Source organism: Anabrus simplex, chromosome 1 (assembly GCF_040414725.1).
Source record: "Anabrus simplex isolate iqAnaSimp1 chromosome 1, ASM4041472v1, whole genome shotgun sequence".
NCBI classification, from domain to species: Eukaryota; Metazoa; Arthropoda; class Insecta; order Orthoptera; family Tettigoniidae; genus Anabrus; species Anabrus simplex.
Genome location: NC_090265.1, coordinates 1,105,319,769 through 1,105,338,570, shown reverse-complemented (window position 1 = coordinate 1,105,338,570; position 18,802 = coordinate 1,105,319,769). Strand labels below are relative to the sequence as shown.

The 18,802-nt window shown below is 38.4% G+C and overlaps 1 protein-coding gene across 1 annotated transcript in view; it reads left to right on the top strand.

Annotated features, from left to right (window-relative positions):
- Window positions 1–18,802, top strand: part of Ogg1 (8-oxoguanine DNA glycosylase) — an 86,363-nt gene that overhangs the window by 15,451 nt on the left and 52,110 nt on the right. The window contains exons 3-4 of the mRNA XM_067137316.2: window positions 12,061–12,343; window positions 14,807–15,001. Coding sequence (XP_066993417.1) covers window positions 12,061–12,343; window positions 14,807–15,001 — 478 coding nt within the window. The remainder of the gene's footprint in view (window positions 1–12,060; window positions 12,344–14,806; window positions 15,002–18,802) is intronic.

Below are 18,802 nucleotides of genomic sequence, written 5' to 3'. Positions count from 1 at the left end.
CTTCTGCCTTTGTGTTATCATAATTTAGTTTACAGCTTACTGTTAAAGAGATCAGTATAACTCAATTATTACTTGAATTTAGTATTAGGCTATTAAAGTCTATTGATGTGTGAATGTTGTTAAAATTACAGTGTGTCAGTGAGGTAAATTTTACTGTAGTACTTTAGTTCTCAGTTCTTTTCTGTGAAATATTTTCTACAATGGCAGGCAGGTTGACCTGTCTACTTTTAGTAAGTGGAAATACCCACAGTGTGCATCAAGTTCGTATTAGCTAAACGGAAATCAGTGTATTGCAGGTCTTCAAATATTATTGACCTGTCAAAATAGCACAATATCTCCCAGTTCAAGTAATTAATTACTGTTTAGGGATTCTGCATTATTCTTAAAATGAGCTTGTCAATGCAACAAGGGACAAAATGTTTTTTTCTGATTGGCTTTGAACAGTCAAAAAACGGTATGAACATAAGGAAGCTTCCATAAGAATTGGAAACTCCGAGACTCACACTACTAGGATCAAAGAGGGAGTATGGCAAGGATGTGTATTATATCCCCTGCTGTTTAATCTGTACACTGAGCAGATCTTCCAAGTTGTTCTTCAAAAAGCAGAAGACGGAGTAAAAGTTAACGGTAGGCTGTTCAATAATCTGAGGTACGCAGATGAGTCATCATGGCTGACAGTACTGAAGGTCTTCAGGGTCTGTTAGACAGAATCGTAGCAGCAGGGAATAAACTTGAGCTCAAAATTAACACAGAGAAGACAAAGGTGATGGCCATTACCAGAACTCAAAACACACACATTCTTATGAACATTTGTGGAAACAAGTTGAACAAGTGAGGAAGTTTAAGAACCTTAGCAGCTTGATTACTGAGGACTTAGACCCGGATTCAGAGATCCGTGTACGAATAGAAATGGGTCATGTTAGCTTTCTGAAAATGAGGAATCTACTGTGAGACAGAAGCCTCGGCTTGGAGACATGTCACAGCTTCGTCATATGCTATTCAGTGCACGGCGCTGAAACATGGACTGTGAAATGTAATACCATTAAGAGAATAAATGCCTTCAGGGTGTGGGTGTTCCAAGGAATGTTATGGATCTTATGGACTGACCCTGTCTCCAATGCTGCCGTACTCAGATGCATGAGGAGGGAACGAATGTTGATGTGAACAATCAAGAAAAGAAAGGAATGAAAACTACAACCTACTTAAATTGATGGTGCAGGGTAAAATTGATGGACGTAGAGGTGGCAGTCGAAGGAAACACTCTTGGCTGAGGAACTTAGGGATTGGACAGGACTAGATTCGAGTACAGTGTTACGGGATTGGACAGGGCTAGATTTGAATAGGCTGATGAGGACAGCCAAACATTGTACATACTTTGCTGTGATTGTGGCCAATCTTCAGTAGTGGAAAAAGCACTACAAGAAGTAGTTTAAATGTTAAATGCAAGTCAAGCCAACAATGGGTCACACTTTTAGCTCAAAACATTGTAATGATATAAATGGATGGTCAATAATTTTTCCCAGTGCATAGTTTAAGTTTTAATTAGAACCTGTGACTTGATGTGAAGACCAAAAAAAAGTGGAAGTCGTAAAAGAAAGGATGATAATGATGAAGATGCTAGTAAAGTTGCAGAAAAACAGTGCTAAAATAAGAATATAACTAAAGGGTTGATGATGATGATGATGATGATGATGCCACAGAATTGATTACACTTATTCTCACCCACATTTGAATTTTCAACCATTAATTATTACTTATTACTATGTATATATCAATTTATAAAGTACTTACAGAAGAGCGGAGGTAGCTTATGGGTGGTGCCATGGCACCAGAAGAAAGAGAAATCCTTAAAAATAGTGCCTAAGATATTTTTCAGCATTTCTACTCCCATTTTTTTCATTTGAATGGGTGCATTAATCGGCATGCATTCTGCCAGTACTTTCCTGACGCTTCCAGCCTATTCATCTTGACACTATCTCTGCTCATATGATAACATACATAAGACTGCAGTGTTTGTTGATACATGATTCTTATGATTAAGGTAGAGCCAAGAAAGTTCTGAATCAGTAATCTGCATTCCAACTACTAGAGCCCAGTAATACACAGAAGCACCCAGCAGAGGCAGAAGTTAACAATTTCCACATGTAACACAAACATAATTCCTTGCACCAACTTGTAATGCAATGTATCCATCTTGTGACAAGTTAATGCAAGTGGATTTGAATTGAATACAGACATATGAAGTAATACAATCTAAGTTATTCTTATAAAGTAAAATAAAATATAATTGTTTTGAATTTGTCATCCTTTGTTAAAATTATGAAGTATCATTTCAATATTTCTGTTATTTCACAGCAAAGCCATGGAATTGATAAAACAAACCAAACCAAACCCCATGGCACTACAGCCCTTGAAGGGCCTTGGCCTACCAAGCGACCGCTGCTCAGCCCGAAGGCCTGCAGATTACAAGGTGTCATGTGGTCAGCACGACGAATCCTCTCAGCCGTTATTCTTGGCTTTCTAGACCGGGGCCGCTATCTCACCGTCAGATAGCTCTTCAATTCTAATCACGTAGGCTGAGTGGACCTCGAACCAGCCCTCAGGTCCAGGTAAAAATCCCTGACCTGGCCGGGAATCGAACCCGGGGTCTCCGGGTAAGAGGCAGGCACGTGGCCCTTACACCACGGGGCTGGCATGGAATTGATAGAGAGTACAATTTTAGTTGTAAACATTGCTGATTTGTGTTTGCATCAGCAGGCACCACTGCATAAGAGTTAATTACACTAGAATTAATAGAACATTTTTTTTTTTTTTTAAATATGCTATTTGCTCAGGGCGTCGACCCATGTGGATCTTTTGCCCCTACTGGCACCATATTGTATGAACCTGCGTGTAATTGGAATGGCGGTAGTGTGGAATGTTGTGTGCGAGGAAAGGAAGATTAAGGATGTCACAAACATCCAGTCCCCAGGCCAGGGATATTAATCATCACAATTAAAAACCTTTGACCCTGCCGGGAATCGAACCCAGGGCCGCCGGGTGACAGGCAGACGCATTGCCCCCTACACCGTGGGGCTGGACTATAGAAAGCCATGCGTGAGGAATAAATCAATTTGCAGTGGAACTCAAAAAGTGCAAACATTTGTAATGGGGGTTATACCGTTCACTGTTTTTATTGATCAGGGTTCAGCCTGCAAAGAAGTTTGAAGACCACTACTGCAGTACATTGAAAGGTTAACTCTGGTTTATTGGAAAAAGGGATCTGAAAATTCTCAGCCTATATAACAGGTAAGCTTTCAAAACAGAAACCCACAGTAAGTCCCGTTAAAGTATTAGAACTCAGTGATTTGCAAATCAAGTTATTTTTTATCATTGGATTGTGCAGAATGTTGCTAAGGGAGTAGAAATTGTAAAAATTAACAACTTTTCCAATGATTTCCCATCATAAGGCTTCTTCTTCTAAATTTGGTGATAGTAAAGTTCATTGTATTTAACCCTTTGTGCTCCAGGGTATTGACGTTATTGATTCCGATAAAAGTGCTAGGATACTAGGAATTGTCTGAACTCTTTTAAAGATATTATCTCGAAACCTGTTCAGTTTTATCCTAAAAGTTTCGAGGTGAAGCATAGAACACACAGTCATAATACAGTAATCTTTGCATCATGCTTCTAGTTATTTTCACTATCCTCAGGCCATGTTCATGATACAAACTTTCAAAGTCTGCCAGAAATTCATTTGTAAATTGCCTTCTACTTGTCTTGATGTGACAAAACCATTATGGAGCAACAAGTATTTAACTTTGTACCAAATCTAGTAATGAATTGTAATCTGTTAATGCTCAGTTCTCATATTAGTTGTTAATGTAGTCCCTAAGTATGTTGTGCTTTCTTTCTAATCTTTGTTTGCTTTTCACTGTTTTACTCCAGATTTAACTTTGAGTAATGTGAAGGGTTCTAGTTAATTTGTACATGATGATAATTGAGACATTCCTCTCCTGAAATTGTAGAGATAAATTGACCACTCTTCCAAAACATCATACATGAATAAAATCAGAAAATCCATTTATTTCATGCACAGGTATATTCTCCATATTTCTTCTCAGTTTCAGCAGCAGATCTGCCAGATCACTGGAAGCTTCTTTGAAATTTGAAATGAATGCTAAATATACTTCTCGCTTTCTCTCTCTCTCTCTGACTTGATTTGACACTTACACGTGTGTGTTTGGTACAGTTTAAGAAGACTCTTCGAAAAACATCACTGCTGTATTGGGAGAAACGTGTGTTTCTTCTTGGCTCCTTTAAAGACACTCTGGAATGGATGAAAGGTGTCATGCTTGTAACATATGAAGTGGTAAACCTCTCTATTGAGTGTTCCTCCATTAAGTGAATGAGGAAACGAGCAGCAGAACTTGGAATACCGCGATTAACCACAAGTTCACATGAAAAATAAGACCTCCATATAGGCCTAATGTCATTTTTTCCAACTTTGAATGAACTGTCAGATGCTGACTTGAATTGATGACAATATGCAGCATACCATAAATTTTGGACACTTTCCTGTGTGAAGACACTCACTCAGTAGTTCGAGTGTGCCATCTATTGTAATTTGTATAACAGAAATATAGTGCTCTGGGCAGCCCGCCTGGTGGTCATGAAGGCGTTGATGCCGTTGTTAGCTGGTTTATGTCCCATTGCAAGAGACAGTTCTCATGATTGTTCCATATTGAAACTGACTATAAGCAAATTATGACAAAAATAATTTATTCTATTATCACCACCTATTCAATACAAGCCACATGCTATGTGCCCTTAACAAGGGGCAAAACATGTCCCTGAGAAGTGTATATAGTATTATGTAGATTTCATCCACAAATAGATAGTAATAATAAATTATTTTTGTGATAATTTGCTAATGTCCCATTGATCGAAAAAATATTCACCATCAGAATGTTGGCCAGCAGGGTAGGGGATGTGGTGATATATAATTTTTAATCACTAGATTGCGTGACAGTGTTCGTATGGAGTGAGGGCATATGATGCTTTTGATGGTGATTCGCCCATCAGATGGGGACATAAAGTTTTGAGCAGACCCCTTGGTGTTATTCAACAGGAGTAGACTACTTGCCGACATAAGGTTTCCTACTTCATCATCATTATCCCACATGCAGACACACGGACGCCTATGGCCGTCAAATAGAAAGACCTGCACCAGGCGATCCGAACATGACCTCGAACACTCCCAGGACTAAACGCCATATGATAAATAGTGTTCTGGGCAAAAGAAAATTTCCATTTCATGATTGAACTGGAACATAATCGTCCACAGGATATGTTGAGGTGGAGCATGACAGCACCTACCCTGTCTGGCCCTTACTTTTCTGATGACCTTGTTAATGCTGCAGCTTATTCAAGAATATTGGAGACATGACTAATATCACTGCTGAGAGACAAAAGCCTAATGAATAATGTGGGTCACCAGCACCCTTTGCCTTATCCGAGTGCAAAATTTTGAATGAACATTTTCCAGGCCACTGGGTTGGCCACAGTTCACCAACATCACTGCCATATTAATGTGGTCACTGTGCTGTCCAGATCTCACCATCCCATCAAGGAAAATGCATTAACACATCACTGCAACACCAACGACCAAATATGGAAAGCTGTGGAAGAGAACTTCACGACCATTACCCCACAAATGCTGGAACAAATGTCACGTAGGATATGGAGATATAGTGATTTGTGTTTTGAGCATCAAGGAACACATTCATATACACTGCAGTAGAACTGGTTGATTCAAAACTGAAGGGAACATTCCCTCATAAGCCGTTGTCGCTTAATCCATCTATGGTGGATATTTTACAAAGTAGTGTCTCCATCCCAAGCCTTCAATAGCAAGTGGAATGTCTCATTTCATCTTTCAGTCAACTCCATGTGGAGTTCTGGGTTTGGGGCTAATGTGCAGAATTTCCCAGTTACCGAAACTCAGAGTTCGCTACCTGGAAGACGATTCAAGGAGCATACCTTCAGACGACCAAGAGCTTGAGCCTTAGCTTTGCAAAAACTGCAGTTCCATTTCCAACACTGGCACAATTGTACATTGGATTTCATTCTCACTCAGACAGTTTTCCATCACCATTAAACATCATTTTTTGAAAATATAAGAGTTTTAATAAGGCATTTTTACTTCATATTAAATACAAATTTTTAACATTATGTTGTATAGGAATGACAAGGGACTGCAAGAAAAGTTCAAATTATTCATAAATTCAACTTTAAAGCATTTGAATTAACCAAGCTCTACTGTATATGTATCTACTGACTTCTTGTCCACCCTATGTATTGATACACTCTGGAAATTTGGAATTTCTTTGTTCATTTTCAGTGTGAAGGAGCTTTTTGAGACATCCATTAACTACACATACATCTGATTTGCACTAAGTAAAATGAACAAATCAAAATTCTGACAATATTTGAATGAACATGGATCTGTCAGAGCACATGCAGTGCATTGACTACCATCATTTGCAAGAAGAGAAGTAGTTAAGTAGTTTGAGGTATGATACACTTGAAAACCTGCTACGTATTTCTAGTACTAGTTGCGAGCTTCAGTATATGGAACTTATGAAGAACAGGAGTAGCCACTTTTCACACAAAATTCATTGTCAGGTTGGTTAACATGAAATTGTAATTTTGTGAAATGCATTTCCAGGTTCCTGAGACATATCAGTGTGTATCTCAGGTGGTGGTTTATTTCTGTTAGTTAAAGATATTAATTAAAGTTGGGTTCATTGAAATAATTTAATATTTGCCTTATGTTATTTCTGAATTTTTTTCCACTTTTGGCCTCTAAGTACCTTATATAATGGTAAAATTAATGTAAATGGCCCGTAGGAAAATTCTATGTTTATAGCTGTCACATAATAATGAAAAGTAATGCAGTGTGTAAAATAGGTACCCATATTTTGCCGTATTCAAAGTTTCTTACTCAATTCAACCCATAAATAGAGGAGATATATTCAAACCGTCCACTTATCATGCATATAAGTGCATTAATGAGGCACTTCGAGGCATCTTAGATATTTAAACTCACTACCAGAGTAGCTGATGACCCCAGGATCCCTAGAAAAATAAAAAATTCCAAAAAGTTCCGAGGGAGCCAGGTCGGGTTTTTTCCAAATTTGAGACTCAGCATAAGAATGCATGTGTAAATATTTCATTCACCCTGTGGGTTATACAGGGTGGCCCACTTAAACCTTTCACCGCGGATATATCTAGAACAACAAGAGATATTGAAAAATGACTTTAACGGGCATGAAGGCATGGAAGGGGCTAATTAAAGTAAATACTATGAGCCAGTCAGAAACAGAGGAAAATACTATTTTCAACGTCAACTTACATTTTCTTAAATAGTCACCCTGTATTATTCCGCGTGCAATTGTTAACATGAAAAATCACACAAGTAATGGCGTTTGTTTTATCGCAATAGTTAATTAAATCCCAAGATATTGCAACGTGAAGTTGACGCTTGAGATAAACGAAACGCGTAGTAGTGGCACATCCAGAGAGTCCAGCGCGAACCGCACGGTCCTCTTACTCGCGATATGATTGCTGTACTACGATGCGACAGGCACTTTACTTAATGTTATTTGGACTGTTATGAAGAGGCTTGAAACAATATCTATTTCTAGTCACACACAATGGAATTATAAAGAAAATAGTTGCTTGTTCGTGTTCTATTGATCTCTACTACTGTACAGTACTGGAATGGACATAACGGTAACAAAATTGAATATCACCGGTCGGGGTATTACAAAATCAATCGCTGACCGAGGATCAATCAGAGGGGGAAAATGCTGGTTTACTGTAGGTAGTTGAACGTCAATTGCATAATATTACATGACAAGTACAGGACGTTGTACTGAACGTTTTTAATTACTACATTACACATGGAATTTTGCACTTGGTGAAGTGATGACATAAAGGTAATGTTTGTACAGTATTATGTACAAAACGAACACAATTCTCAGAAACCCACAAACTTGTACGCCAGTAAGCAACCAGATTTCTCACAGCAGAAACTCTAGCAAGCATGTTCGAAGAGTCGCCATTTACATGGCAACACCGCAACACTGATCGACTCACTGCTGCCAGTGTTTCTGGTGTTATTGCAGCGCATGCAGCGGTAATACGGTCTTTCATGTTGTCCCTTGTTGTTGGAACCTGTTGATACACCACATTTTTCACATGTCCCCACAGAAAAAATCTAATGGGGTGAGGTCCAGCGATCGTGCTGGAAATCTCTGAACAAGACTGCCTCGTCCTATACATCGATTTGGGAACTGTTGATTTAGTGCATTTTTTGCCACTATGGCATTATGCGCAGGGCATCCATCATGCTGATACCACATTATTTGACGCAGATTCAGAGCTAGGTCTTCCAGTAATACAGGTAAGGTACGTCTCAAGAACTGCCTGTACTTTCGCCCAGTCAAAGTGCCATCAATGAAATACGGGCCAATAATGTGCTGTACTACAATACCACACCATAGATTGATGCTCCACTGACGTTGATGGTCTACGTGACGAAGCCAATGTGGGTTTTATGTTGCCCAGTAATGCATGTTATGTAAGTTGACGTTCCCATGGTTTGTAAACGTGGCTTCATTGGTAAACAGTACCCTACGCATAACGTCATGGTCTTACTGCAGAACCCACTGGCAGTATTCAAGACGAATTTGAAAGTCATTGCCATGAAGCTCTTGATGTAGTGACAAGTGGTATGGGTGGTATTTATGCCTGTGAAGAATGCGTAGCACGCTTGTTCGAGGGATTCCAATATGTCTTTCTATTTCACGAGAACTGTCATGAGGATTTGTTGCAACGGCTGCCAGAATGGTGACTTCTGCTGCTTTATGTGTTACTCTCTTGCTTCGGACCCGCGCTCGTAGAGTCAAGTTTCTTGTCGCGCGAAGTCTTGTAACAATATTAGTGAAGGTAGGACGGGTTGAGTGATGTCTATTCAGGTAACGCTGTGTATACACTCGTGCTGCTCGTGTGCCATTTTGGTGACATTCTCCGTAAAGTAATAACATGTCAACCATTTCTTCCTTAGTGAAACATATGTCAAATGCCTAGAAAGGATGAACAGTTACATTAATGTCACATTTAAAATGTTGATACCCATTACTGTGCACATTACACCACTGTCATTTACCCGAACGTACCTCCAACAAGTCATCATTCTTCATAGAGAACCTTTCACACACTACACAGCGGTGATGTCATATCGTTTCATTCCAGTACAGACCTTCAGAGGTGAGGGGTATATTGGGTAATGTAATGGGTCGGCTTACACTGACCGGTGACATTAAATTTTGTTACAGTAACTTTGCTGTACGAATTATGTACATTCTGAAGTAGTACAATACAGAGTACTGCACTGTACTGTGTAGGTAAATAAAACATGCAAGAGAAAAACCGTTATTTACATATCCTTTTGCTGTGGCAGGAAACCCATCTCTTATTTTCATCCCTCTTGATAACAGTGCAAATAGCATTAAGTACAGTGCTTGTCGCATCGTAGTACGTTAATCACATCGCGATTAGAGGAACGTGAGGTTCGCACTGAACTCTCGGGATGTGTAACTGCTGCGCATTTCGTTTATCTCAAGCGTCAACTTCATGTTGCAATATCTCGGGATGTAATTGGCCTATTGCGATGAAACAAACGCTATTACTTACGTGATTTTTCATGTTAACGACTGCGCAAGAAATAATACAGGCTGTCCATTTAAAAAACGTAATTTGATGTTGAAAATAGTATTTTCGTACGTTTCTGACTGGCTCATAGTATTTACTTTAATTAACCCCTTCCCTGCCTTCATGCCCGTGAAAGTCATTTTTCAATATCTCTTGTTGTTCTAGATATATCTGTGGTGAAAGGTATAAGTGGGCCACCCTGTATTTTTCCAAAGCGATGACCTATAGGTTTCATGGGCTTTAAAGTTTCCTTAAATTCCTCATTTTTACCCCCTCCCCCAAATCAATATGGTGGCACAATCTGCTAGACGAGCTAGAAAATAAAAATTTGGCAAAATTATTGCTTTTAGTCTGTAACCGACAGAAAAATTCCAGGATGTTTAAATTTTTCACCGTTTACCCTTGAAAAATATCAAAATATGGTGGCAATTTTAATGACGGTACTGACCTTCGTTTCAAGGGTGGCTAAACGGTAAGTCGTATCACAAAACGGATGGCACAATCTTAGTTCAATTTGGAGTGATCTACAACTTCAGTCCTATGACTTTTTGTCGTATCTTCCCTTATACTTTAGATTTGGCTGTATTTCTCGATTTTGCATAAATTTGCTACTTTTTACACATATGTTTCATAGTTTGACACACTTATAGTAAAGATAGAATCATCAAATTCACCACGAATATTACCGCACCCAGTGGCCATTTGTGAGCCAGATTCTATGTTTATAGCTCGCATAATAACCAAAAGGTAATGCAGTGTGTAAAAACTGTACCCATATTTTGCCGTATTCAAAGTTTCTTACTCAATTCAACCCATAAATAGAGGAGACACGAGAAAATATCATAGGATCAACCCTGTAGATCGCTAAAGGAGGCGTCTTATGGTGATATCCGTCTGTCGATATGACGTACTGTTGAGCAGCAATTAATCTGTATATGAAGCTCTGCAATATTATGGACATTCATATACTTTCGTATATTGTTCTGTATATTCATTGAAGTTGATTTATAGCAATCTAGAAAGGAGGTCTGTTATTATAATTAATACTTTACAAATCAATAGTGATTGTCAGTAGGACATCGACTTTTTTTTTGCTATTGGCTTTACGTAGAACCGACACAGATAGGTCTTATGGCGACGAGACATCGACTTTTGACTAGAACTAGGAATGGGGGCCTTCTCCAACTGCTTTGCAATTGGCATTAGCAAGGAGGGCCTACCATTGTAATGAATTATTCCCTTCTCGATTTAGGGTGGCAGAAGGCAAGGGAGCATGCAGTTTATCAGATTGTGTCTGACAGTAGGTAAGGGTGCCCGCTATTATAAACAAATTTAAATTTACTTGTCAAAAATATGATTGGCATTAGGCAAAGTGGCCTGCTGTTATAATCAAAACTCACCAACTCATGTGTGACTGGCATAAGGTAAAGGATCAGGTCATTATAATGATAACAGCACAACTTAGTTTTGACTGGCAGAAGGGGAAATGCCTGCCAGTGTAATGAAATCTCCACAACTGGAATGTGTCTGCAAGTAGGAAAGGGGCCTGCCACTGTAACGAAAACTCTCCAAATTGGTTGTGTCCGGCAGTAAGCAAGAGGGCCTACCATCATAATGAAAACATCCCAACTCGATTGTGAATTGAAGTAGGCAACTGAGCCTACCATTATAGTGGAAACTCCCAAACTCTACTGCGAATGGCAGTGGAACAACTCCACAACTCGCACTTTACGTTGGAAACAACGTATGTTGACCTTTCCTTACTGTTTCTCGGATAACTCTTGAGAAATGCGATTTAAAAAATCTTATACAGTGCGTGTACAGTAATTTACTTCGAAATCCATAGAATACCATAGCAAAGCACGGGTACATTTGCTCCTTTCTAACATTGGTGTTTTCTTAGAACACTGTAAACTATAAATACCTATTTTGTATGCTGTCTGTCTTCTTGAGGGCCTATGACCTTCAATGTTAGGCCCCTTAAAACAACAAGCATCATCATGTCTTCTTGAATTCACATTCGTATGAATGATAGTTTCATTGAAGTCATCTTGAATTCCTTCCACTTCCTGCAGAGCTCTTACTTCCATCTCAGTTTTTAAACAAATTTTTACTGCAGTTTATTTTCTACCCATTTTGGCCTTCAGCTAATTTATTTGTCTTTTAATACACAATTGGAACAGTTGTCACATACTTTTCTAATCTGAAATTATGTCTAATGTTTAAGCAGTTCCTAATTCTGATGTTTACTTCATGTCTTAACAATAGGTGTTAATTTTTTTGTTTTTTTATTGTCTGCAGAATATCCTCCATGGTTGAGAAATTATGTGCACAATATGGCAAGAAACTTACGGATGTTAATGGAACCTCATATCATGAATTTCCTGAAGTTGTCAGCCTCACTCATCCATCTGTGGAAAACAACTTGCGAAAGCTAGGTTTTGGATATAGAGCCAAATTTATTCATCAGTCAGCGTGTATGATTGAGAAGTTGGGTGGTTCTGACTGGCTTTATAAACTGCGGAATTTACCTTATGCTGAAGCAAAGGCTGAGCTCATTCAACTTCCTGGCATTGGAGCTAAAGTAAGTAGAGTAGAATGTGAGGAGAGAAGGAACTGAAGTGTTAAAGTAGATCATATACTTGATTCAGAGAATTTGCATGTTATGAGCAGCATTCAACATCCTGACCTCACATCCATATTATGCATCATTCCAAATATGTTAAAACTGTCCACTTACTTGTTTTTGGTACACAGCAATTATTTCCAAGTTGTAATTGCTAATTTAGCTTATGCAGTTTTAAATAGTTTCTTGTATTTTTTAGGTACACATTTTCATGCCTGTTATTATGGTTTCACAGTTTGCTTTGGCCCTTAACAACAACATATTTGTAAAAATTCACAGTTGCTTGTTGTTACAGTTATGTTATAATCTGACTGGAATCTTTTATGGCTAAGATGCATTAACCAATATCTCCCCTGACTGTGTTTACAGCGCCAAATACAGTATTGACATTGCAGGATACCACAACAAAGAAAGCAAGATTTCACGTGCTGTTTTACATAACTGTTAATCTTGTGATCAGTAGTGGCAGTTAGTTATTCTACATGGAATCAAAACCCATGAAACAAGATTTTTTTTTTTTTTTAAATCCATGTGTGCAGTGGCCAGGGTTGAAACTGTATGTGATTACATTTCACTTTTATCTTTTTTGCTATGGGTGCATTATGAGTTATCTATAATCTGTATAAAAGTTGGTCTGCAGTAATAAGAATCAAGAGCTATCATACAAGAAAAGGAAGGGAGGGCTGCAGTTTGCCCTCTCCTTTTCAGTGTTTATGAGAACTGGCAGTAAAGGAGATCGAAGAGGAATTTAGAAAAGAAATCAGAGTTCAAGGAGAGGTAATCAAAACTCTGAGTGATATTGTTATTTTATCTGAGTCTGCAAACAATCTGAATAAATTGCTGAATGGTATGGACACGGTGTTTGAGGAGTATAAGCTGGAAATAAATACATTTGAAAGAAAGGTTATGTAATGCAGTTGATTAGAGTCAGGTGATGCAGGAAATATTAGATTAAGAAACGCTTAAAGGTGTTGGATGAATATTGTTACTTGGGTTAGTAGAGTAACTAACAATAGGAAAAACGAAAACATGAAATGCAGACTTCCGAGTGAGATCAGTCCCTGTAGCTGTTAGCTTACATTTGGGGATGGTGGTTTCAACTCACACTATCAGCAGCCCTCAAGATGGTTTTCCATGCTTTCCCTTTTTCACAACAGATGCTGAAGTTGTACCTTAATTAAAGTCATGGTTTCTTCCTTCTCAGTCATCCCATCGTTAAAAACCCTCTGAGTTGGTACGATGTTAAATGACTTGTAAAATAAAAAATAAAAAATAAAAAATGAAAGTGCAGACAAGCACTAGCAAGGAGGACCTTTCTTAAGAAAAGAAATTTGCTTATATCAAACATGCATATTAGAAAGGTGTTTTTGTATGGAAAGTGGCATTGTATGAAAGTGAAACATTGTCCGTAACTAATACAGGAAGAGAATAGAACCTTTTGAAATGTGATGTTACAGAAGAATGTTGTAGGTCATAAAGGTAGAGCATATCACAGTTGAAGAGATACTAAATAGAGTTATCGGGTGAGTTGGCCGTGCGGTAGGGGCGCGCTGCTGTGAGCTTGCATCCGGGAGATGGTGGGTTTGAATTCCACCCTCGGCAGCCCCGGTGATGGTTTTTCACACCAGGCAAATGCTGGGGCTGTACCTTAAGGCCACAACCACTTCCTTCCCACTCCTAGCCCTTTCCTTTCCCATTGTCACCATAAAACCTACCTGTGTCGGTGCGACGTAAAGCAGCTTGCAAAAAAAAAAAAAAAAAAACTAAATCGAGTTAGTGAGAGAGAAATGTGCAAGTCTATCACAAATAAAGTGTACAGTGAGATTGGAGACTACTTTAGAAAACACCCAGGACATGTTCAGTTAGATTTTGAGGGAAGTGTAGAAGGGTAAGAACAGTAGAGATAGACCAAGGCATGAATATAGCAAACACCAAGTGAGTTGGCTGTGCAGTTAGGGTCGTATAACTGTGAACTTGCTTTCAGGAGATAGTGGGCTCGAATTCCACCCTCAGCAGCCCCGAAGATGGTTTTCCGTGGCTTCCCATTTTCACATTTGGCAAATGCTTGGACTGTACCTTAATTAAGACTACGGTCACTACCTTCCCAATCCTAGCCTTTTCCCATCCTTCCATCACTGAAAACCTTCGATGTGTTAGTGCAACGTTAAAACCACTAGCAAAAAAAAAAAAAAAAGAATATGACAAATAGATGTTGGATGTAGTAGTTATGTAGAAATGAAAAGGTTAGCACAGGATAGGATGGCATGGATGGCTGCATCAAATCAGTCTATGGGCTGTTGACTCAGACAATAACAATAAGAGTATTATTGATACATTTTCATTAAAGAGAAATAAACTTTTCTTTGCATGTTGTGAATTTATTTAAATGGTTTGCTGTTAAAGCAAGTATTTTATTTCCAGGTAGCCGACTGCATCTGTTTGATGTCCCTCAATCATCTTGAATCCATCCCTGTGGATACTCATATTTTTCAAGTGGCTGTCCAGCGTTACTTACCACATCTTAAGAACTGCAAGTCTGTCACGGACAGGGTGTACAATGAGATTGGAGACTATTTTCGAAAACTGTATGGGGACTATGCTGGCTGGGCACATACGGTATAGTACAAGTCACTTCAACTTGATCACAGGAGGCAAAGCTTTACCATCACGACCACCACTTTAATTTGTTACTAACATAGAAAGTGTTTTTCTTTCTTATTTTATATTTTCTCCTTCAAAGCTGTCACATACGGTGCTATTACTGGCATTTTTAGTCCAACTTTCAAGCTGTAGCCATTGCCATATTTACTTTTTTTTTTTTATTTTTTTTTTTATGACATGTTTTCCTGAAATTAATATCTTAAAATATGTTGCTTTTCAATATAAACTTTATTTTCCTCATGAATTCTAACGAGGGGTCAAGGATTCGCATATCATGCTGGAACCTTGCATGAGCCCAACTAGGCAGACTTTGAAAAAGAATGTTGAAAATAATTCCTATCCTCACTAGACAGCAGTAAGAGTGTCACTTTTTGAACTATGTATGCTGGTCAAGCAGGTAATCTGCTTCGCTCCCAGTTAGTGGCTCAAGAGATACATTCCAAACAACTGTACTCGTGATCACAAGCTGCATCTTCAAAATATATTGCAGGTAATGCTTTTTTTTTTTTAAATCATGTAATGTAAGGTATCACAAATAAATATCATTACAACACAGACTAAACAGAACCAAACAAGTGACCAAGCTCCTCCACATAGTTGTTACAACAGTGGTGCTTGTGGTAATAATGTTGAAAACACAAACTGGTTTTACACCACACACACCATATGAAACATGGACGAGGCAAGTAGAACATTGTATTGCACTGTTCTAGATCCTAAATTCATATACATCCCATGGTTGACAATAGACTGTGGCTCCAGGAGGGATCATAAACAATCATATGTGTACTTTACTTTCCAAACATTTTCTAAGTATTTATGTCTGGAAGAGGAATCCAGAAGAAGAAACATTATGGACAGCACTTGCTGTTTGAATATGTTATGAAACCAATCTTTCTATTCTGCAGATCCTGTTTTTTCAGGATTTTGTGGAAACAGCATAAATTTTCATGTGAAAACATTGTTTCTTTCACCTTTCAGTTTTCTTTATTTTTTTAAATTATTTTTTTAATGTTGCACCAACACAGATAGATCTGATGGATGGTGACAATAGGATAGGAAAGGACTAGGAGCAAGGGGGAAGCAACCATGGCCTTGATTAAGGTACAGGACCAGCACATGCCTGGTGTAAAAATGGGAAACCACGGAAAATCATCTTCATCTTCAGGTTCTTTCAAAGTTATGTATAGAGGTCCTAGCAGTTTGCTGACTGCTATCACTGTTGGCATTATTGTGTAACTGTGCATTGTCTCCCCCACTGATTGCACTTTGGAATAAGCCGTTTTTGCTTCTTTTATAGCTAGTGTTCTACCTGAACACATTTCCAAATTGAACCCACTGTGGTTGCTATTACATACATTCTCAGAGCCCAGAGACTCAAGAACAGTTGTAATCTCTCCTACAAATATTTCTGCTGTTACATGTCTATTTCTTAATGGACTTTCTTTGACGCTGTTATTTTCTGCAGAATGATGATATAGAGATCCTTAACGTGCTGCACCCATGAGTGGATGGCTTTAAACCTGTACATTTCTTGCCCTGCTGATTGATTTTCATGTCAGGAATGAATAAATGAATGAATAGAACACCCTTCTCTCCTAGTCACAGATGACCACCAACTGGAGAGAGAGTATTCATTTATTGTCTAGTGATTTATATTTACAGATCATAAGAATTTTCAAGTGTTGTGTTACATCCTCAAGAGAGCGACTTATTTTACTGGATATTGGATCAGAACAATTTTCAAGTATTATGCTATCTATTTTCGGTATATGTATGGCCAATTAGTTTTTTATTTTAAGATTTTATGGCCAACTAGCAGTTACCCGCGGCTTCACTCATGTGGATTTCGTAATTCAATAAAAGTAATCATTCCTTGGTTCTGTAATAAGACATTATCTGAAAATCCATAAAGTGTAAAAACTCACCAGAAAATTGAGTTTCATTTATCCCAGACACTTTTTGTAAACCATGTTTGTGGTATTTCTTTTTCAGGCTAAAATGATAATGTGACATAGAACTGTACAGTATGTGTGAGAAACAGTCTTCGCTCAAGTTGAAATAAAAAAAGTTTCTTTATTTTTAAAGGAGATTCCAAATACCTATTTCCACGTCCTTAACATCTTCAGTTTTTGAGATATAAGTAGCCCCATAAAAAGAATTCAGTCCTTCCCCCACCCCCACCTAAGTGGATTTTCCGGAAACAAATAATACATTTTTATTTATTTATTTATTTATTTACAGAGTTTACGCTCACATTGGAGCACTTAAATCAGACTACAACAAATTTGTCTTCCTTTTCTTCTCCCAAAAAGTCTTGAGTCTGGTTGACCTGGCTGCCCTCTCCGCATCCGTTATGACATATTGCTTCCTCTGTACAGTGGTCAGAGGAAGCTGATGCATTTATTCTTCAAAATACTTTTCTCGCCTCTGTTTTTTATGGTTTGCATGGTAATATTCAACTCCTCCAAATCACTTTGGACTTCTTTAAACCAATTGTTTTTTGATTTACTATTCCAAAAGTAATTAAATAATTGTTTTAAAACTCTGTTATCACTTAGTCGAAATATATGACAAAAAAAGGCAATTCTTCTTTTTCTCATCGTGTCTGTGATGGACTCACTTTCCCGATAGATAACCTCATTCGGCAACAATCTCCACTGTCCATCCACCTGATGTTTCTTGTTTATGATCGTCCTGAGTATCCTTCGATCAACTCGTTGTAAGCGTTCTGTTGTTGATCTAGTATTGAGTTTAAATAATGTTTCACAAGCATAAGTTGCTTCTGGTTTAACCCATTTATGCCCAGCGGGTCGTTTGCGACCCACCCGAAAGAAAAAATTCTGCCGAGCGTATTTTTTGTTGTTTCGCGTTGATAGCGCATTTAGTGTGTGTAGTAAGATTGCCCGCACTGCCGTATCTTGGTTGGAGCAGTTTTCCCGCCAAAACGCAGATGCTGCGCGGCAGCTAGTTTAGTCATGGTGGAACTTGCATCGCGCTCTCGCGGTTATTGGTAAGTAGAGTGGTTAAAAGTTTTAAATTGTAGTGTTCAGTGTGTTGTTGTTGTTTGGGGATATCTGACGCATCTTTAGATGCCTTTACTATTTCAGTATGTCAATTCGTTCTAACAATACACCACGAATAACATAGTGTGGGTCGCAAACGACCCGCTGGGCACAAACCACAGAGCAATAGTACTTTGGCGCATTTTTGCATTTAGATGGTTACAACACAAGGGATTGGCGGAAAATGTTCTAAATTAGTGTTTTTGAAACAATATCCACTATTCGGAGCACATTTAAATCGTCCATTCATTAACTAATTAGCAAATTACAGTTTTTAAATACTTATTTCGTCTTTTTCAGGCGAAAAAATTTAACCACTGCTGAAATTCTGTCAGAGCTTGAGGTATTGACTGCCAGCGATATTCCTGGAACATTAGTGGATGTTTTTATCACTCCACCGGATGATAAGCCTATTCGGGCGACGAAGATGATTGCTGCAATCCAAACAAAATGAGTGGGTCACAACTAGGGACTGAAGCACAAGACTATTTATCAAGGTGCAAAAGCTAATGAAAAATGCTCTAAAGATGTTGACTTAGCGGAAAGCATTGTTTTGAAATTCTGCGATGTTTTATCTAAGTTTTACCCCAGTGTATGCTTCTCTTTTTACTGCGATACATTTTTTTTACTTGCTCAAAGTTGTTGTCGGAGTTAAAAAGGAGGAATGCGATGCACTGGCACGGTTTGGGCT